This window comes from Entamoeba dispar, genomic scaffold, assembly GCF_000209125.1.
Source record: "Entamoeba dispar SAW760 scf_1105229458835 genomic scaffold, whole genome shotgun sequence".
In the NCBI taxonomy this organism is placed as follows: domain Eukaryota; phylum Evosea; order Mastigamoebida; family Endamoebidae; genus Entamoeba; species Entamoeba dispar.
Genome location: NW_001853391.1, coordinates 89,902 through 106,052, shown reverse-complemented (window position 1 = coordinate 106,052; position 16,151 = coordinate 89,902). Strand labels below are relative to the sequence as shown.

The 16,151-nt window shown below is 23.4% G+C and overlaps 4 protein-coding genes across 4 annotated transcripts, besides 24 other annotated features; all 4 read left to right on the top strand.

The window, feature by feature from the left end:
• Positions 1–172: 172 nt before the first annotated feature.
• Positions 173–516, top strand: EDI_131040 (N-terminal acetyltransferase complex ard1 subunit, putative; the record flags this gene model as incomplete). Its single annotated transcript, XM_001734992.1, has 2 exons — positions 173–267; positions 336–516. 2 exons carry the CDS (start codon positions 173–175, stop codon positions 514–516), a joined length of 276 nt encoding a protein of 91 aa, XP_001735044.1.
• Positions 517–953: 437 nt separating this feature from the next.
• Positions 954–1,041: a sequence feature (AT_rich).
• Positions 1,042–1,179: 138 nt separating this feature from the next.
• Positions 1,180–1,378: a sequence feature (AT_rich).
• A 372-nt stretch (positions 1,379–1,750) lies between these two features.
• Positions 1,751–1,792: a sequence feature (AT_rich).
• Positions 1,793–1,861: a microsatellite.
• A 27-nt stretch (positions 1,862–1,888) lies between these two features.
• On the top strand, positions 1,889–2,287 carry EDI_131030 (40S ribosomal protein S12, putative; the record flags this gene model as incomplete). Its single annotated transcript, XM_001734991.1, has 1 exon — positions 1,889–2,287. One exon carries the CDS (start codon positions 1,889–1,891, stop codon positions 2,285–2,287), a length of 399 nt encoding a protein of 132 aa, XP_001735043.1.
• A 226-nt stretch (positions 2,288–2,513) lies between these two features.
• Positions 2,514–2,542: a microsatellite.
• Positions 2,543–2,594: 52 nt separating this feature from the next.
• EDI_131020 (protein kinase gsk31, putative) lies at positions 2,595–5,016 on the top strand (the record flags this gene model as incomplete). The annotated part of the gene is made up of 3 exons (XM_001734990.1): positions 2,595–3,023; positions 3,105–3,205; positions 3,327–5,016. The coding sequence occupies 3 exons, from the start codon at positions 2,595–2,597 to the stop codon at positions 5,014–5,016; spliced, it is 2,220 nt and encodes a 739-aa protein (XP_001735042.1).
• Positions 4,639–4,687: a microsatellite.
• Positions 5,017–5,154: 138 nt separating the features above from the next.
• Positions 5,155–5,201: a sequence feature (AT_rich).
• Positions 5,202–5,367: 166 nt separating this feature from the next.
• EDI_131010 (eukaryotic translation initiation factor 5A-1, putative) lies at positions 5,368–5,841 on the top strand (the record flags this gene model as incomplete). Its single annotated transcript, XM_001734989.1, has 1 exon — positions 5,368–5,841. One exon carries the CDS (start codon positions 5,368–5,370, stop codon positions 5,839–5,841), a length of 474 nt encoding a protein of 157 aa, XP_001735041.1.
• Positions 5,839–5,936: a sequence feature (AT_rich).
• A 112-nt stretch (positions 5,937–6,048) lies between these two features.
• Positions 6,049–6,121: a microsatellite.
• Positions 6,120–6,240: a microsatellite.
• Positions 6,241–6,373: 133 nt separating this feature from the next.
• Positions 6,374–6,533: a microsatellite.
• Positions 6,457–6,595: a microsatellite.
• Positions 6,596–6,621: 26 nt separating this feature from the next.
• Positions 6,622–6,757: a microsatellite.
• Positions 6,758–6,777: 20 nt separating this feature from the next.
• Positions 6,778–6,842: a sequence feature (AT_rich).
• Positions 6,843–6,872: 30 nt separating this feature from the next.
• Positions 6,873–6,920: a sequence feature (AT_rich).
• Positions 6,921–7,623: 703 nt separating this feature from the next.
• Positions 7,624–7,655: a sequence feature (AT_rich).
• Positions 7,656–7,906: 251 nt separating this feature from the next.
• Positions 7,907–8,105: a sequence feature (AT_rich).
• An 817-nt stretch (positions 8,106–8,922) lies between these two features.
• Positions 8,923–8,957: a sequence feature (AT_rich).
• Positions 8,958–9,502: 545 nt separating this feature from the next.
• Positions 9,503–9,607: a sequence feature (AT_rich).
• A 49-nt stretch (positions 9,608–9,656) lies between these two features.
• Positions 9,657–9,784: a repeat region.
• Positions 9,785–9,837: 53 nt separating this feature from the next.
• Positions 9,838–9,939: a microsatellite.
• Positions 9,940–9,953: 14 nt separating this feature from the next.
• Positions 9,954–11,018: a repeat region.
• A 16-nt stretch (positions 11,019–11,034) lies between these two features.
• Positions 11,035–11,869: a repeat region.
• Positions 11,869–16,151: part of a repeat region that runs on past the window's edge.

Below are 16,151 nucleotides of genomic sequence, written 5' to 3'. Positions count from 1 at the left end.
TTTAACTAAAATGTTTGTATCTATTTTTTATATTATCTACTAGTTATTTATATATAGTGAAGATGATGATCCTCATCCAGTTGTTACAGGACAAGTTACTTCTATTAGTGTTTTAAGAACATACAGAAGATTAGGTATTGCAACCAAATTAATTCGAGCTGCAGAAAATAGTATGATTGAAATCTTTGGTGCTAGAGCAATGATGCTTCAAGTAAGAGTTTCAAATAAACCAGCTTTACATTTATATGAAAAAACAATTGGATTTACGTTTGTTTCATTATTTTTGATAATCATTTGATTTGTTTAAAGTAAAATTGTGTCTTATTTCTTTCTAGTGTAACTAAAGTTTCTAAACATTATTATCTTGATGGCGAAGATGCATTAATTTTGACACACAATTTTACATCAGACACTTTAATTAACAAAGATTGTTCTTCTGTAGTTGTAGATGAATGGAAAAAAGTTATGCAAGAACAGGAAACTAAACAAAAAGAACAACCAACAACTACTAATTGATTGATTTATATGAAAATAACTATCACTCATTTTCGTTAACAAAACAACAAACAACTAAAGACAATATTATAACACAACAACCTCATACCAAGAATTCCTTATAATGATCAAATCATCTCTTCATTACTATACATACCACTAAAAATTTACTCATATTTGTTTATAAAATATACCAATGGTGTATCACTTAGAAAATGACATTTAACTTAGGCTATGTATCTCCTAATGAAACATAACACTTAAATAAAGTATATGTAAATAACTTGGTTACGACGACTCTTAAACCATTAATACTTATTTAGTAAGTCAAACAAACAATTTTCGGAATAGTACAAATACAAAATTATTACTGTATAAAAGAATCAAATAAACAATAACAAACCTTAAACAAATTAATAATTTAGAGAAAGGAATTAAAAGGGTTATAATCAAAGTACTAAATATATTATTATTTTCATTTAAACTAATAAAAAAAATAAAAAGGATAATAATTTATATTATGGTATAAAGTATTAATTTTATTTTCTTATGTTACGGAGTTAATACCATTCTAATTTCGGTGTAGAGACAATGGTATGAAACTTTTTAAGGAAAGTAAGAAAGATATTTCATATTTTATAGATTAATTATTATGATTATTGCATATTATGATGGTGTCTATACTTTATAAAATAATATTAAAAAGAATAATTCAAATTAAAAGAGTGAGTTATCAATATTTTTTAAAGTACAATTATTTATAATAAAATTTTTAACTTATTTTACAATATCATTCTATTTTCTCTGTTTATTAAAATAACAAATTAATAAGAATGAAATATAATAATCAAAATGATTGGAAAATATTTTTAATAAATATTTTCAATCACTAATTCAAAAGACTTGAATAATTGCAAAAAAACTTCTTTATTTAAAGAGTTTTTGATTTTATTGATGAAGCAATATCCCATTAACACGACATAGGTTTCTTTTGTTATTTTATTGGTCCACTTTTTTCGAATTCACTACTTCTTGGCCTTATTTTAAATTTGATATTCTTTGTAAAGTATCTCATCACAGTGCAATTTCTGTACAATTATTGATAAAAAATAACGTTATAAAATTTAAAAAAGGTTCAGCCATTAGACTTTTATTAACACTAATTTCTTTTGATTAAAAATGTAATAGCAGTTGTATTAATAACCAAACAAACCCAATTACCTTCATCATTGTAATCCAGTCACAATACTTTATGAAAATATTATATTTCTTTTTATTTAACTATTTTGTTTTATTTAACAAAAAATAAAACGAAGAAAAGAAGAATAGAAAAAATATAGTAAAAAAAAGATATTATAAGAGAAAACCTAGATGTCACTCATAATTGAATAAGATGGCTGACGAAAATCAAACTCCACAAGAAATTCAAGAACTCCCACAAGAATTAAAAGACATTAAAGCTGTCTTATATCAAGCAAGAGCACAAAACATCTTAACTAAAGGAATTAGACAATGCCTTAAAGTTATTGAAGCTAAGAAGGCTCTCTTCTGTTTCATTGCTGAAGACTGTGACAATGATAAATACACTGGACTTCTTACTGCTATTTGCAAAGAACAAGGAATCAAAATCGTTAAAGTCCCAGAAAAGATTCAACTTGGTGAATGGACTAATCAATGCAAAATCAGAGATGGAGTTGCTGTCAATATTGCTAAATGTTCATGTGCTGTTATTGGAAACAATATTAAATTCACTGATGAACTTAGAAGATTAAAAAATAAAGTTGATGCTTAATTGATTTTTTCTCCTTTTTAAATTATGACATTATCTTTAGTGTTTGTTTAGCTTCCTTTTATTCTTTTCATCTCATTTATCCTCTTAATAATCATAATGTATTTAAAAATAAAACAAGTTATGAAAAATTTGAAACAATTAATTTCAAGATGATAGAACTTAATCAATAGAAGCTTCCTTAAAACAAAAACTTAAAAACGAAAAGAAGAGTGAAGACAGTGAAACCATAAAATATAATATAAATAATATAATATATAGTAAATATATGAAAAGAATAAAAATTGAATTTATTCATCTAAAGAAGTTAATGAGTAGCTTATTTGTTTCTGTTACCATCACCCCATGTGCACCAATGGCTCGTGTTGAAGGGGTTATTAAAAAAATGACCATTGGATATTCAAACACTATGCAACATTGTCATAAAACAAATAATCAAATATTGACACAACCAAGTATACCAATGAGTAATTATGGTCTTGATAATGAAACAGGGGATTTGATTATTAGGATAGATGATATTATTGGGTCAGCAACTTCAATGGAAGGAATTCAGTTTTCTATGGATCAAAAAACATTAACACGATATAGAGTTGTCCAATTACTTGGTCAAGGAACATTTGGTCAAGTTGTTAAATGCATTGATTTAAGTACAAACAAGTATGTAGCCATTAAAGTTTTAAAAAACAAACCAGCATATTTTAAACAGTCGTTGATTGAAGTGACAGTTCTACATTTCGTTTGTAAGTATTTATCTCTATTTTTAATTATACAAAGTTAAAATTTGAAAATTATAGAAAGAAAGATATTCATCATATAGTTAAATGATTATTATGATAATTCTCCACATAGTAGAATATTAAAAATGTTAGATTATTTTATGTATTATGGTCATATTTGTATAGTCACTGAAATGCTTGGGTTTGTCAGATTCTTTTTTTTTTATATTGCAAATCACAATTAATTGTTTTAATTATTTTGGTTTGTAATCATACCAAAGTGATGATAATATATGATGAAATAAAAAACTGATAAGAGATAGCCTTGATTTATATGAACTTATGAGAAGAAACAGAAATCATGGGTTTTCTATCCAGACAATTCGTAAATTTGTTCAACAAATTTTGAGGGCATTACTTGTATTGTCTAAAGGTAATATTGTCCATTGTGATATTAAACCTGAAAATGTTTTATTAGTTGGACAAACATCAAAAGTTAAACTGATTGATTTTGGTTCAGCTTGTTTTGAAAATTATACATTGTATTCTTATATACAATCTAGACATTATAGAGCACCTGAAATTGTATTAGGACTTCCATATTCATGTGCAATTGATATGTGGTCAGTTGGATGTATGACAGCAGAATTCTTTTTAGGTTATCCTCTTTTTGGAGCAACAAGTGAATATAACTTATTATTTAAAATGATTGAAATGCTTGGAACACCACCAATAGAAATGCTTGAAAGAGGAACTAAAACACACAAATTTTTTTATAACGAAGAAGGAACATATTTGTTTAAAGAACAATTTGAATATGAATATGAAAATAATTGTAAAATCCCACCAAATAAAAGTTATTTTAAATACAAAACATTAAAAGAATTAATTTCATTAAATCAAATGAGAGTCTCAAATGCTGAACCAGTATCAGCAGATAATGTTAGAGATTCTCTTTATGATTTCTTAAAACGGTGTTTGGCATATGATCCTAAAGAACGATTAACACCTGACCAAGCACTTAATCATCCATTTATTACTGATAGACCACTTGAAGAATATATTCTACCTCCTCGATTGTATCCATACATAGAATATGGTAAAACTGTTAGTTTAGAACAAAACGATTTTGTTAACATTATGTTAAAAGAAATTCCAGAATTAAGATATATTCGTGGATGTTATAATACTCAACAATACTTTAAAATATATAAAACTGCTCTTGATCATGGACATGTAGTTAATATATTAGCTGATTCTCCATTACGTGGAACAATTACACCACCATCACTCTCATCAGTATTTATTCCACTTCCAGATCCTAGTCTGGACTATATCCATCGGCAACAAACATTACCAAGATATTTCCTTGCAACTTCTGTTAAAGTTGACCAACCAATATTACGGTTTCAAACAACACTTAAAACAGAAACTAAAGAAGAGACTGGAACTGGTTTAATAAAGTCTAATCCAAGAAGAATAGTACCAACACTACACAATGACAAAAAGAAAGGTGTTTCATTACCTACATCATTAGAATCATCACCTGGAAAAACAACAAGTTCTGCATCTAAATTACATAAATTAATGAAAATGGAAGAAAAAATAGAGAAAGAACGAGAAAAACAACTTGAAAAGGAAAGAAAGAAAGAGGAAAAACAACGAAAAAAAGAAGAAAAGAAAGCAATTAAAGCAAATAGTCGAGAAAGTAGTAAAGAACGATCTTTTGATAAGGCAGAAGAAAAATCAAAAAATTTAATCACATCAAAGAAAATAACAAGAAATTCTAGTAACATAAATTTAACAGGAAGTTTTAAAGATATTTATTCAGTTGGAAGTGTTCAAGAAGGAACAATTAATGAAGTTACATTAGCATTACCAAAAAGATCTGATTCTATGGGATCTATTAAAAAGAAAAAATGGGGATTTTCTTTTTTCCACAGGGAAAAGAAAGACAAAAAAGATTCAACAAGTCAACAAGATTCTCTCAATTCACATGACTCTGAAATGTAAAAAATATCAAATTTCATTTGTATTCTTTCATTTTCAATTTATGTTTATTAATAAGTTCAAAAAATAAAAACCTCAAAATATGAAAAATCGTTCAATCTAAGAAATAAATAAAAAAGTCATGGAAGTGATTAGAATATCTTAATAAACTAAATAATTATTAAAAAAAATAATTTATAAAATAATATGAAACAATTAGTTGAGGGCAATCTTTTCATTTTCCTGATCGAAAATTTAAGAAATGATTTTATTAAACATAACTATAAATGAAAACTAAAAGATTCGTTAAACACGAAAAGAAACCCTGAAATGGTATATTTAAGAGAGGAACTTTAGAGAAAGAATTAATAAAAGATGTCTTCAGGTGGAAGTGATAATGAATTTGAAAAAGGAAATGCTGAACACTCTGGAGTATATCCATGCCAATGTTCTGCTTTAAGAAAAGGTGGTTATGTTGTTATTAAAGGAAGACCATGCAAAGTTTTTGAAATGTCAACCTCAAAGACTGGAAAACATGGACACGCTAAAGTCACATTTGCTGGTTATGATATTTTTACTGGAAAGAGACTTGATGATTCTTGTCCATCAACTCATAACGTTGAAGTCCCAGAAGTAAAGAGAACAGAATTCTCACTTATTGGTGTTAATGATGGATATGCATCACTCCTTCTTGATAATGGAGAAACAAGAGATGATCTGAAACTCCCAGAAGGTGAAATGGGACAAAAGATTCAAGCTGATTATGATGATGGAAAAGAACTCATTGTTGCTGTTCAATCTGCTATGGGAATGGAAGCCATTATTGATTATAAAGAAGCTAAAGACTAATAAATTTTAACAATTAAATTAATTTGGGTTATTTTTCATTAAAAAGTTACTTGAAAAATTATTAATTTTTAATTCTATTGATTTATTTATATTTTGAGTTTTCTATTTTGATCAAAGACCGTTCATTATAAATAAATTCTTTGAATTGCTAAATTTCTATACTTTGTATAGCGTTCAAACTTGTCAAAATTCATTTAGAAAAAGTTATTTAGATTAATTTATTTTTTCTTTCTTATATATTTTTAAGTTCTAGTTTTATTTTATTCTATATTTTATTTTAAAATTAAATTAATTTAAAACATTAATTAATGAAATTAAAGACAAGAAAATATAAAAAGAATAATTCAAGTAAGAAAATAAAAACAATAAAATAAATTAGTACAATAACTGATAAAATGATTGAAACATTATTTATGTTAATTTGTTTTTGAACATCAATTTGTAATAATGATAAAGTGTCAGCTCATTCATATTAGATTTGGACAAATATGATCTGATGTAAATGAAATTGAAAATAACATCTTAAATATTTAATAAAAAATAATTTAAATAATAAAGAATAAAGAAATAAAATAAGTGGTAATATTAACAATGAAATTATTATTTGATATTTAGAATATAAATTAATAATAATAAACAAATAGAATATAAAAATATAATTAAATATAAAAAGGAAATAAAGAAGAAATGAAATTGAAAGGATATAACAAATGAAGAGGTGATAATAAATATTAAAAATATCAATAAAATTGAATTTCATTTAATAACTAATAATTAATGTAAATAAAATAATAAATATAAAATGAAATAAAAATGAATAAATAAAATAACAAATCAAATTTAATGAATAATAAAATAATAAAAATAAACAATTAAATAAATAAACAATCAAATAAGATAATAAGATAATAAATAATCAATAATAATTTATCACTCATTAAATATAAAAATATCTAAAACTCATTTGTTTTTTTTTAAATAATAACATTTATTATAAATTACAAGAAAAAGATAGTAAAGAATTGACATCCAATAAATGATATTATAATAATTTTTATATTATAAATTATAAAATTTTACTTTAACCAGTTATTTTACTTTAATCTATTATTAATTTAATGAAAGATAATTGTATTTGAATACCATCATTACTTAATTACTTCTAATACTACCTCTATAATTCATTTATCATCTTTATGAATGTGTTTTATGATATACTATCAATAACACGAAATGAGAAGTGAATATTAAATTTGATAATGATGAACACTTAAAAACTTTGTTAGTATATTTAAATTGTATAGTAATGTTTTAATTGATTCAAATCTGTAAAAGTGCTAAATTACTATTTTCTATCACAAAATAGTCTGAAGATAATGTTATAATCAAATTATAAATACTTCAAAACCAGTTAATTGTTATATAGAATTGAACATATTCCAATTTTAATATTTCTTATTGAAAATAAAACATTGTATGTCTCTCATTTGATTTCTGCTATAATAACTTATAGATAATTTATGTGAAATTAAATATGATTCAATAACTAATCATATCAGTGGGGCTATCAAATGATAATAATGTGTTAAGAAGAACATTTTTATTTTCTCCAGAATTAAAGTACGTGTTGATGTGTATAATGGTAATGTATCAAATATCATATCATAAAGTGTGTTCATTAATTTTGGAGTTAATTACTTAATTTTAATTGGCTTAAAACAAATATTTGAAAAGTATTACAATCACAGGTAATCAGTTAATAAAAATTGAATAATATTACGGATATTATTAATATTGATTAATATTTAATTAATGATATGATATCTTGTTATTTAAGTATACCTCACTCTTATGAAGAGAAAAGTATAGAATAAGAAATACAATATTAAAAGAAGAAAATTAAGAAAATTAAGCAGAAATTGATAATACAATAAGTAACCAATGACGAGATAAAAACTAATGAACAACTTATTGATACAACTGAAATCAATGAAAGTTAAGAAGATAAAGTAATGATAATTTAACATAATACTCATAAGAATATTTTACTGAATTACAACTTTAGAAAATAAAACAAAATTAATATTTTATAAAAATAAATTGAATAATAAAACTATTAAATTGAATTATTTATTAACAATATTTTAACTATTTCATCTTAATTTCTCATTTTTCTTAAAACTGATAAAATTTATTATTTTTATTTATAATATTAAACTATAATATTATTATGAAAAATTATAACATTTAATTATATTTTATTTCTTAATGCCTTTTTATTTTTTTTGATTATCTAAACTTGAATTATTCAAGTTAACCCAACCCAATTTAAATTCTCTCATTCGTTTTGAATTAAGGAGAATAAAAATTACCAATAAAATATTTTAAAAAGTTGAAAATTTTTCTCATTAGTATATTTTTTTGTTAGAAACACTAGGAAATCTTTATGAAGATAAGAACAAAAATTAATGGATGAAAAGAAGAGGGCATATTAATTTCAACTCAAATAAAATGGTATTTATTAGACAATAAAAATGACTAGTTATTGTGATATAAGACATATCTGAACGAAGTTCTGAAAAATAGAATTATTCAATGTTCGTATTTTTATTGTCTATTGCTTTAGCAGTAGGAAACAATATCATTCTTGATGTTAACAAAGAAGTAAAATATACTAAGATTTATAGTATGTTTTTAAAGAATGATTCTATTCATGAAAAAAATGAAGAAGATAAAGAAAGTAGATCAGGTGGTACATCAGAAGAAGGTTTAGGTGTTTGATCAGAACTCAAATAATAAACCAGAAGAAATCTCAAACAGTAAACAAGGAAATAGTTCAGATGATCATAGCAGGCTTGGTGATGCATCAATTCCATTCATTGTATTCTTTGCTATCATTGTGGGTATCTTCTTCTAAATGAAGTTTTTTACTTCTATCTCTTTTTTGGTAACATTATCAATAAATATTTAAGAAGATTATGGAAATAAGATTATTTGTTAGATAAATATTTCTGTTATTATTATATTTATTGTCGTTATAAATAAAATTAATCAAACATAAATAATCCGCTATAACTATACAAAAATTCTATTTATATATATGATATTTAATATATCAAAACTAAGACAAGTTTACATTGTAAATAATCTTTTTTATTATTCATGCAATTTAATAAGTTAAACTTCTTATCTACAATATAAAATTATGAAAAAAATTGTACAGTTAAAAAATAAATTTCATTCTAAATTCTATTGTTGCAGCCATAAATAAGCTTTTTATGAACAAGATTTATTGTTCTAAAAGTTATATCTTACTAAATAAAGAAAATTGATCAATAAAGAAAAGAAGTTTATTTTTAATGTCCGTTTTTTAGAGATGTAAAAGATAATAATTTAATTATGGTTATTATTGTAAACAATAAAAAAAATACAGATATTCACAATAATATAAAATTTTGAAAAAAAAGATAGATATTACAAATGAGTATTAATATTTAATCTAATTCACTCTTTACTTCTAATTCATTTTTTTATAAACTATCTTAACTTGCTTTTATTGTTTATTCAACAACAGAAGAAACTATTTACGAGTTACTAACTTAAAAATTAATATTCTCTTTTTTCAACATCTATCTTAATAATAACAGTTGTATTCTTACTGTTTTATTAATTATCTAAATATTCAAATTTTATCAAATATGTAAATTAATTTTTAACGAATTTTATAATAATATAAACATTCATTTCATTTTAATCAATTTATTTTCAACATCAAGGAAGATCTATTAAAATAAGATGTTAAATAATTTACACAAAATCATGTAACAAAAAAGGAGAAATTAATATCATTCAACAAATCTAAATGATAGAATAATGAGGAAAACATTCATTATCTACCAGAATAAAATAATTACAAAATAATATTACAATATAATCACTATTATGTAATGGTACAAACTATTTCTTAATATTTACTCATTACATCATAAGTATTTTAACAAAAATTTAAATAAAAACAAACACTACATCACAATAGAAATAAATTTCATAATAAAAATACAAAGAATATATAAAGAATAACAAATAAAGATAAAAGTATACAATATTAAATTAAATGATAGAAATAGTAAAAGAGAATATAAAATGAATAATTAAAAGAATGAAAAGAGCATTTTATAATAAGATTAATTTCAATAAATGAATATAATACAAATAAATGAAAGAAGATATGATGTAAGCAAAGTATTTGAATTTGTAACAAATAAAATAAATGAAAAATATTTAAATGGAAATAAGTGTAGTGAATATATAATAAATATAAATTGTATATTTAATATTATGAAATTATCAGTAACTACATGGATGTCATTAAATATAAAAAGAAATGTTTTCCTCCAAATAGTAAAGATGCAAGAAGGAGTAATTATGACAGGAAATATCAAATCTAAAATACTTCTTATTAATATATTAAAATATTGTAAACATTGTTATAACATTATTTTATCTATTATCCATATATTGTTATGATGTCCTGTAATGAAGAATAATCAAATATCAAAACATGATTATGTATGTAAACAAATAAATAAACATATATTAATTACCCATTTTAATGAATTTGATGAAATAGATTTTAATGCCCCTCCTAAGTGTATTAATAATAATGAAATGGTTATAACTTACAATAAAATTAGTGACCATTCTTTTAATACTAGAATATCAGATATATATTATCAAATCATCAAAGAAAAAAAAGAGATATTAATGATGTTGATATATGTCAAGAGAGAAATAAAGAATTAAATTATATTTACAAAATAAATAAATATAAATAATTACAAGAGAAGTTAATACAAAGTAGAGAATTAATTTATGTAGAAATAATACTTGTAATATTATCAATAAATTAATACATAAAGAATCAGTAATAAGATTAAAGACACTAAAATTACAAATTGACTTCCCCCAAAATACTACGAATAATCATTATTAAAAACATGAAATACTTAATATTCTATACATTCAAAACTAGTAGTACATTAGAAGAAGAACATTCTAATTATCATGTGGTTGAAATAACTCTAAAATAGAAATAAAGCATATTGAATTCACTGAAACAATCACTTCTCAATAATCATAAAATCCAATTGTTGAAATATCTATTATTTGTTATTTTTTAAAGATTTCAATTTCAATATGATAATGAAATAATTAGAAGAGTGATGTATTATCGTATAAGAATGAAAGAAGAAATAATATATTAGATAGATGATATTCAAAGAAATGATTATTGAATAAAATTAAAGAAATAGAAATAAAGTGAATAATAAATGAAATGATTGAAAATAAAAAGAAATAATAATAAAAATAAATAAAATAATGATAAATAAATTGAAATGAAATAAATGGATATTGTAGAAGATGGTTCAAGTTAAAATTTGTAGATAAAACTATTATAATCAATACATTGAAGTCAATCAATATTAAAAACAAAATATTTTTCAAATTAAATAAAATACAAAATAGAGCAATATTCAATGTATATAGAAAAATAGAATATTAAAAAATGAATAAAATACTCCACATTTTGTAAATACAAGTTATTGACAATAAAACATATTCTACTATCTTGTATTTGTCATAAGAAATCACAAAATTAGAAATATGATAATATTAGTATTATCATATGAATTAATAAGAAAAATAAATGAAATAAACAATACAAGAAATCAATATATAAAATAGTGTTCAAATATAAATATATCAATATGATATTGAACAAATAAATATATCAAAAAGTAAATGGCAATATCATAAAATAACATATAATGTAATAAATAAAAAGAATAAAACTGGTCTAATATTTGATATTAATAATGATATCACAATAATAACTGATTATAATTGAATAAAAGAAAATTGAAGAATATATTAATTAAAATAGATAAAATAAGAAATATCAAAATAAATAGAGTATTAATTTCAATAAATTAAATAGTAAATGAATAAATCAATAAAATAATTAAGAGAAAGTAGTTAATTAAGTATTAATAGAACTTGTGTCTATTGTTCCTGCCTCACCGGAGACTAATCCCATCCCTTCGTCTTCGTCTTGTAGTTCAACTACATATGTTTGGTTGTGATCTCCACAGTGCTCCATGACGTCCATTATGTTTTTAATTACATGGTTTTTGATTTCTTTAGTGATGTCAATTTCAATTTTTAATTGTTTGATTAATTTAATACTTTCGGTATTTACTAGCCCATTAATAGAAATTACTACTGGAATTATTTTGACATCTTCTAATTTCTCTATTTTCATTACCCTATTTTTCAATTCCTTGTACATATTTCTTTTCTTCCAATAGGCTCCATTAATATTATGATATGCCACAATAGTCATATCAAATAGTAGACCAGTTTTATTCTTTTTATCTAGTACATATATATCTGGTATTTTATGAAATGGTCCATCACTTTTTGATATTATTTGTTTGTTCCATATCATAGTGATGTCATTGTATTGGAACACTGTTTCATATGGGGGTTTCTTGTATTGTTTATTTCCTGTGTATTTTCTTATTATCCCATATGATGATGCCAATATGGTCATGTTTCTCCATTTGTGATTTCTTATGACCAATGCAAGATAGTAGAATGTGTTCTACTGTGGCTATCTTGTCTTTACAAAGTGGGCAGTACTTCAATCTTTCATTTTTTAATATTTTATCTTTCCTGTACCCACTAAATATTACTCCATCCTGCATTTTAGTTAATTGAAGAAATGAATTTTTCTTTATATTGATGGACTTCCATGCATTTATTGTAGTATTTTTATCTACAAATTTTGACTCGAACCATCTTCTAAAATGTCCACTTGTTTGATTTCCATTTTTTGATGTATTTGTTGGTCATTAATTTATTTATTTTTATTACTACTTCTTTTTTCTTTTTTATTTTCAATAAATTCATTTATTATTTCTTCTATTTTCGTTTCTGGGATTTTATGACTTAGTGCTTTTTTAATTCTATTCAATATTCATTTCTTGGAATACCATCTATCTAATATGTTATTTCTTATTTCACTCATGTACAATAATACATTACTGTTCTGATTAATTCAATAACATATTCGTCCATTAGGCTTATTAATCCTTCACCAATTTCATTTATAGGGACATATAGACGGTCTTTGGAGTTACAAATAATGTATTTTGCCTTTCTTAAATATTTTCTTATCTCCAAATCCATTCTATCTAGGTCAGTTACCTTCCAATTTACTACTGATGCTGAATATCTGAAGATGGGTATTACTTCAGTATTAATTCTTGTAATATATCTTCTATTACTACTTTCATCAGTATTTATCTCTTCCATTTTCTTCATCATCTTTTCTTTGATGATTTTACAATTGAAGGTATCATTAATTTCATCTGACTGCCATACAACTAAATATTTATACAAGTCCTCTCCTTCAATTATTGGGATGTTTTGCATTCCATCTGGTATTTTATTAATGTTCTTTAATACCATTCCTGATTTCTTTTCATTTCCATCCTTATTCCACTTATTATTTCTTTAATTTCATTGTGGATTGTTCCCATTTCTTCACTACTTAGTGTCATTATTCTCAAATCATCCATATACAATGTATGGTTTGATTTTGGGAACTTCTCTTCTATGATTTGAGAAATTACATTCATTTGGATGATGAAGAGTAGAGGGGATAAGGAATCACATTGTAAAATTCATCAATTTAATACATCCTAGATATTCATTATATTTATATCATATGAATATCTTCAATCTGTTCATCATACTTTCTACAATATCTATGATGACACCCTCTACATTAAAATATTTAAGTGTTTCTATTACCCATTCATGATTTACTGATTCATATGCTTTCTTAATTTCATAATATGACTCTACATATTTTGGGTATTTTTCTTCTTTTTGCTGCTTTAATATATAACTATTAATTAATCCTTCTTTATCAGCAAGAGATTGCAGTTTACATCCCAATTGATTTTTACTAATTTTTAATGATTCATTATTCATGTTAATTCTATTGTGAATCTTCTCTTTCAATATGGAGGTAAATATTTTCATAATTACATTTGTACAACTGATATGACGATAATTAGTGACATCGTTCCTATCACCTCCTTTGTGGATTAGTATAGTTCTTCCACTTACCATGTCTAGAGGGATGTTTTCATTGAAGTTTAACCATTCATTGAAGATATTAAGAATGGAATCTCTTGATGATGACATTCTCTTCCAATAATACCCATATATAGTGTCAATGCATGGTGATTTCCAATTACTTATTTTCATCAGGCTTAAATTTAAATCATCCATTGTGATGATGACACTATCATAATTCCTGTATCTTTCATTCCACGAGGTGATTTGTTTTATTTTCAAATGTTCCTTATTTAATATCACCTGTGTTTCATATAACGATTTCCAATATTCTAAAGTAATATCGTTAATTGGGTATATTTCATTTTGTGGGTCTTTCTTCTTTCTTTTGATTTTGTTATTAGAATCAAACATGATTTTATTTGTATTGATTCTGACATTTTCATTCTTATTAAATTTAATTCTTTCTTTAATCATTGTCATCATATATTTTATGTACTTTATTCTTTCTTGTGCTTTAATTTTAATTTCATCTGCATCTTGTTCCTTTAATCTCATGATGCATTTTATTCTGTACCATTCCATTGTTTAGATCTTCTAATCTATTTATTTTCCTTAGGATTTCTTTTACTTCATCAAATTTATCTCCTATAAATTTATTTTAGAGATAGTAATGCATACACATTGAAATTATTTTCATATCTTCTTGCAGATTTTCTATTCTCCTGACCATACCCATTTATCATTTATTTCTCTTATTAATTTATCTGATTCTTTCCTTCTCCAGTAGTAATTAATATTTACACATTTATCTATCTTCATTCCTTTAACTTGAGTGATGATAGAGTTAAGATATTCATCATCAATATCAGTAGAGTTATTTTTTATGATAATATTTTTTATTATTGGATTACACTCTACTTTCCCTTCTATGATTGAGTTCACTTTCATTTTAATATATCTTTTAGTTGTTTCTTTTATTTTATATGATAATTTAATATTATTAATGTATTCTTTCTCATTATTTACATTAATGTTTATTACTTTTATTATATTTCTATTTGTTCCCATCTTAATTTCTTATTTAACTTTTTATTTAACAAATTAATTGCAAAACAATACAACACATCAATTAAAATTCTATTTGTTTGATTTGTTGTGTTTTCTTTTCTTCTTGATTGATTATCATTTCTTGTTTTTTGATACTCATTGTTTTGCTCTCTTCTTCTTCTATTTCCAGAATTGTCTTTTTCATAATTGTAGTTTTATTCATTTGTATTGTCCCAGATGATGATGTTCTCAGTATTTGTTGGTATTTATCATTAATATCATTGTTTTCTTCTTCTTTATTTATGAAATAAAAAATAAATAATAAATTGATGATGATTTGATATTATTTGATTTTGTTCTTCGTTTTCTCTTTGTGTATGGTCTAATTCTTTTCTTGTTATTTCTGCAATCTCATAGTTTTCAATTCCACTTTTTTGATATATAGAGATTTGATTTTATTTATCTCTTATGTTCTTCTTCATCACATCATCATCATTCTTCTTCATCTCATAATTAACTAAGAGAATAATGATTTCATCTTTATGTGTTATTTCTATTTATATTTCATTTATTTTTGATTGTAATGAAATATTTTATTATTTTAATTTAGAGTTTTCTTTTCTTATTTCATTACATGTATTCTGAATATTGTTCATTTGTGTTTTCATCTTTTCTATTTCTTCTTCAAACTCTTTCCTGACTGTTTCTCGTGCTTTTTGAATCATTTCATCTGAAATGGTTCGTTCTTCTTCCATCTTTTTTGTTTGAAATTATTTAATATTTTCTTCTAATTCTTTAATTTTATTTTGAAGTGCGTTAATTTCTTCTTTGTTGCCTTCTTCTTCCATTTTCTCTTCTTTATCTTGTGTTTTCCCTTTATTTTCTTTTTCATTAATTATTCTTGCACTTTTACATCTATCGTTCATTTCTTTGTTTCGATTTTTGTTTTTGATTTCTTCTTCGATTGTTTTAATATCTTCACTTTTCCAATCTTTTGTTTATCTTTGAATTCTTCTTTGATTTTCTCTAGTGTTTCTTCTTTCTTATTGATATACTTCTTGGAGATATTATACCATTTCTTTACTTCATACTTTTAAGTATTCTGTTATTCT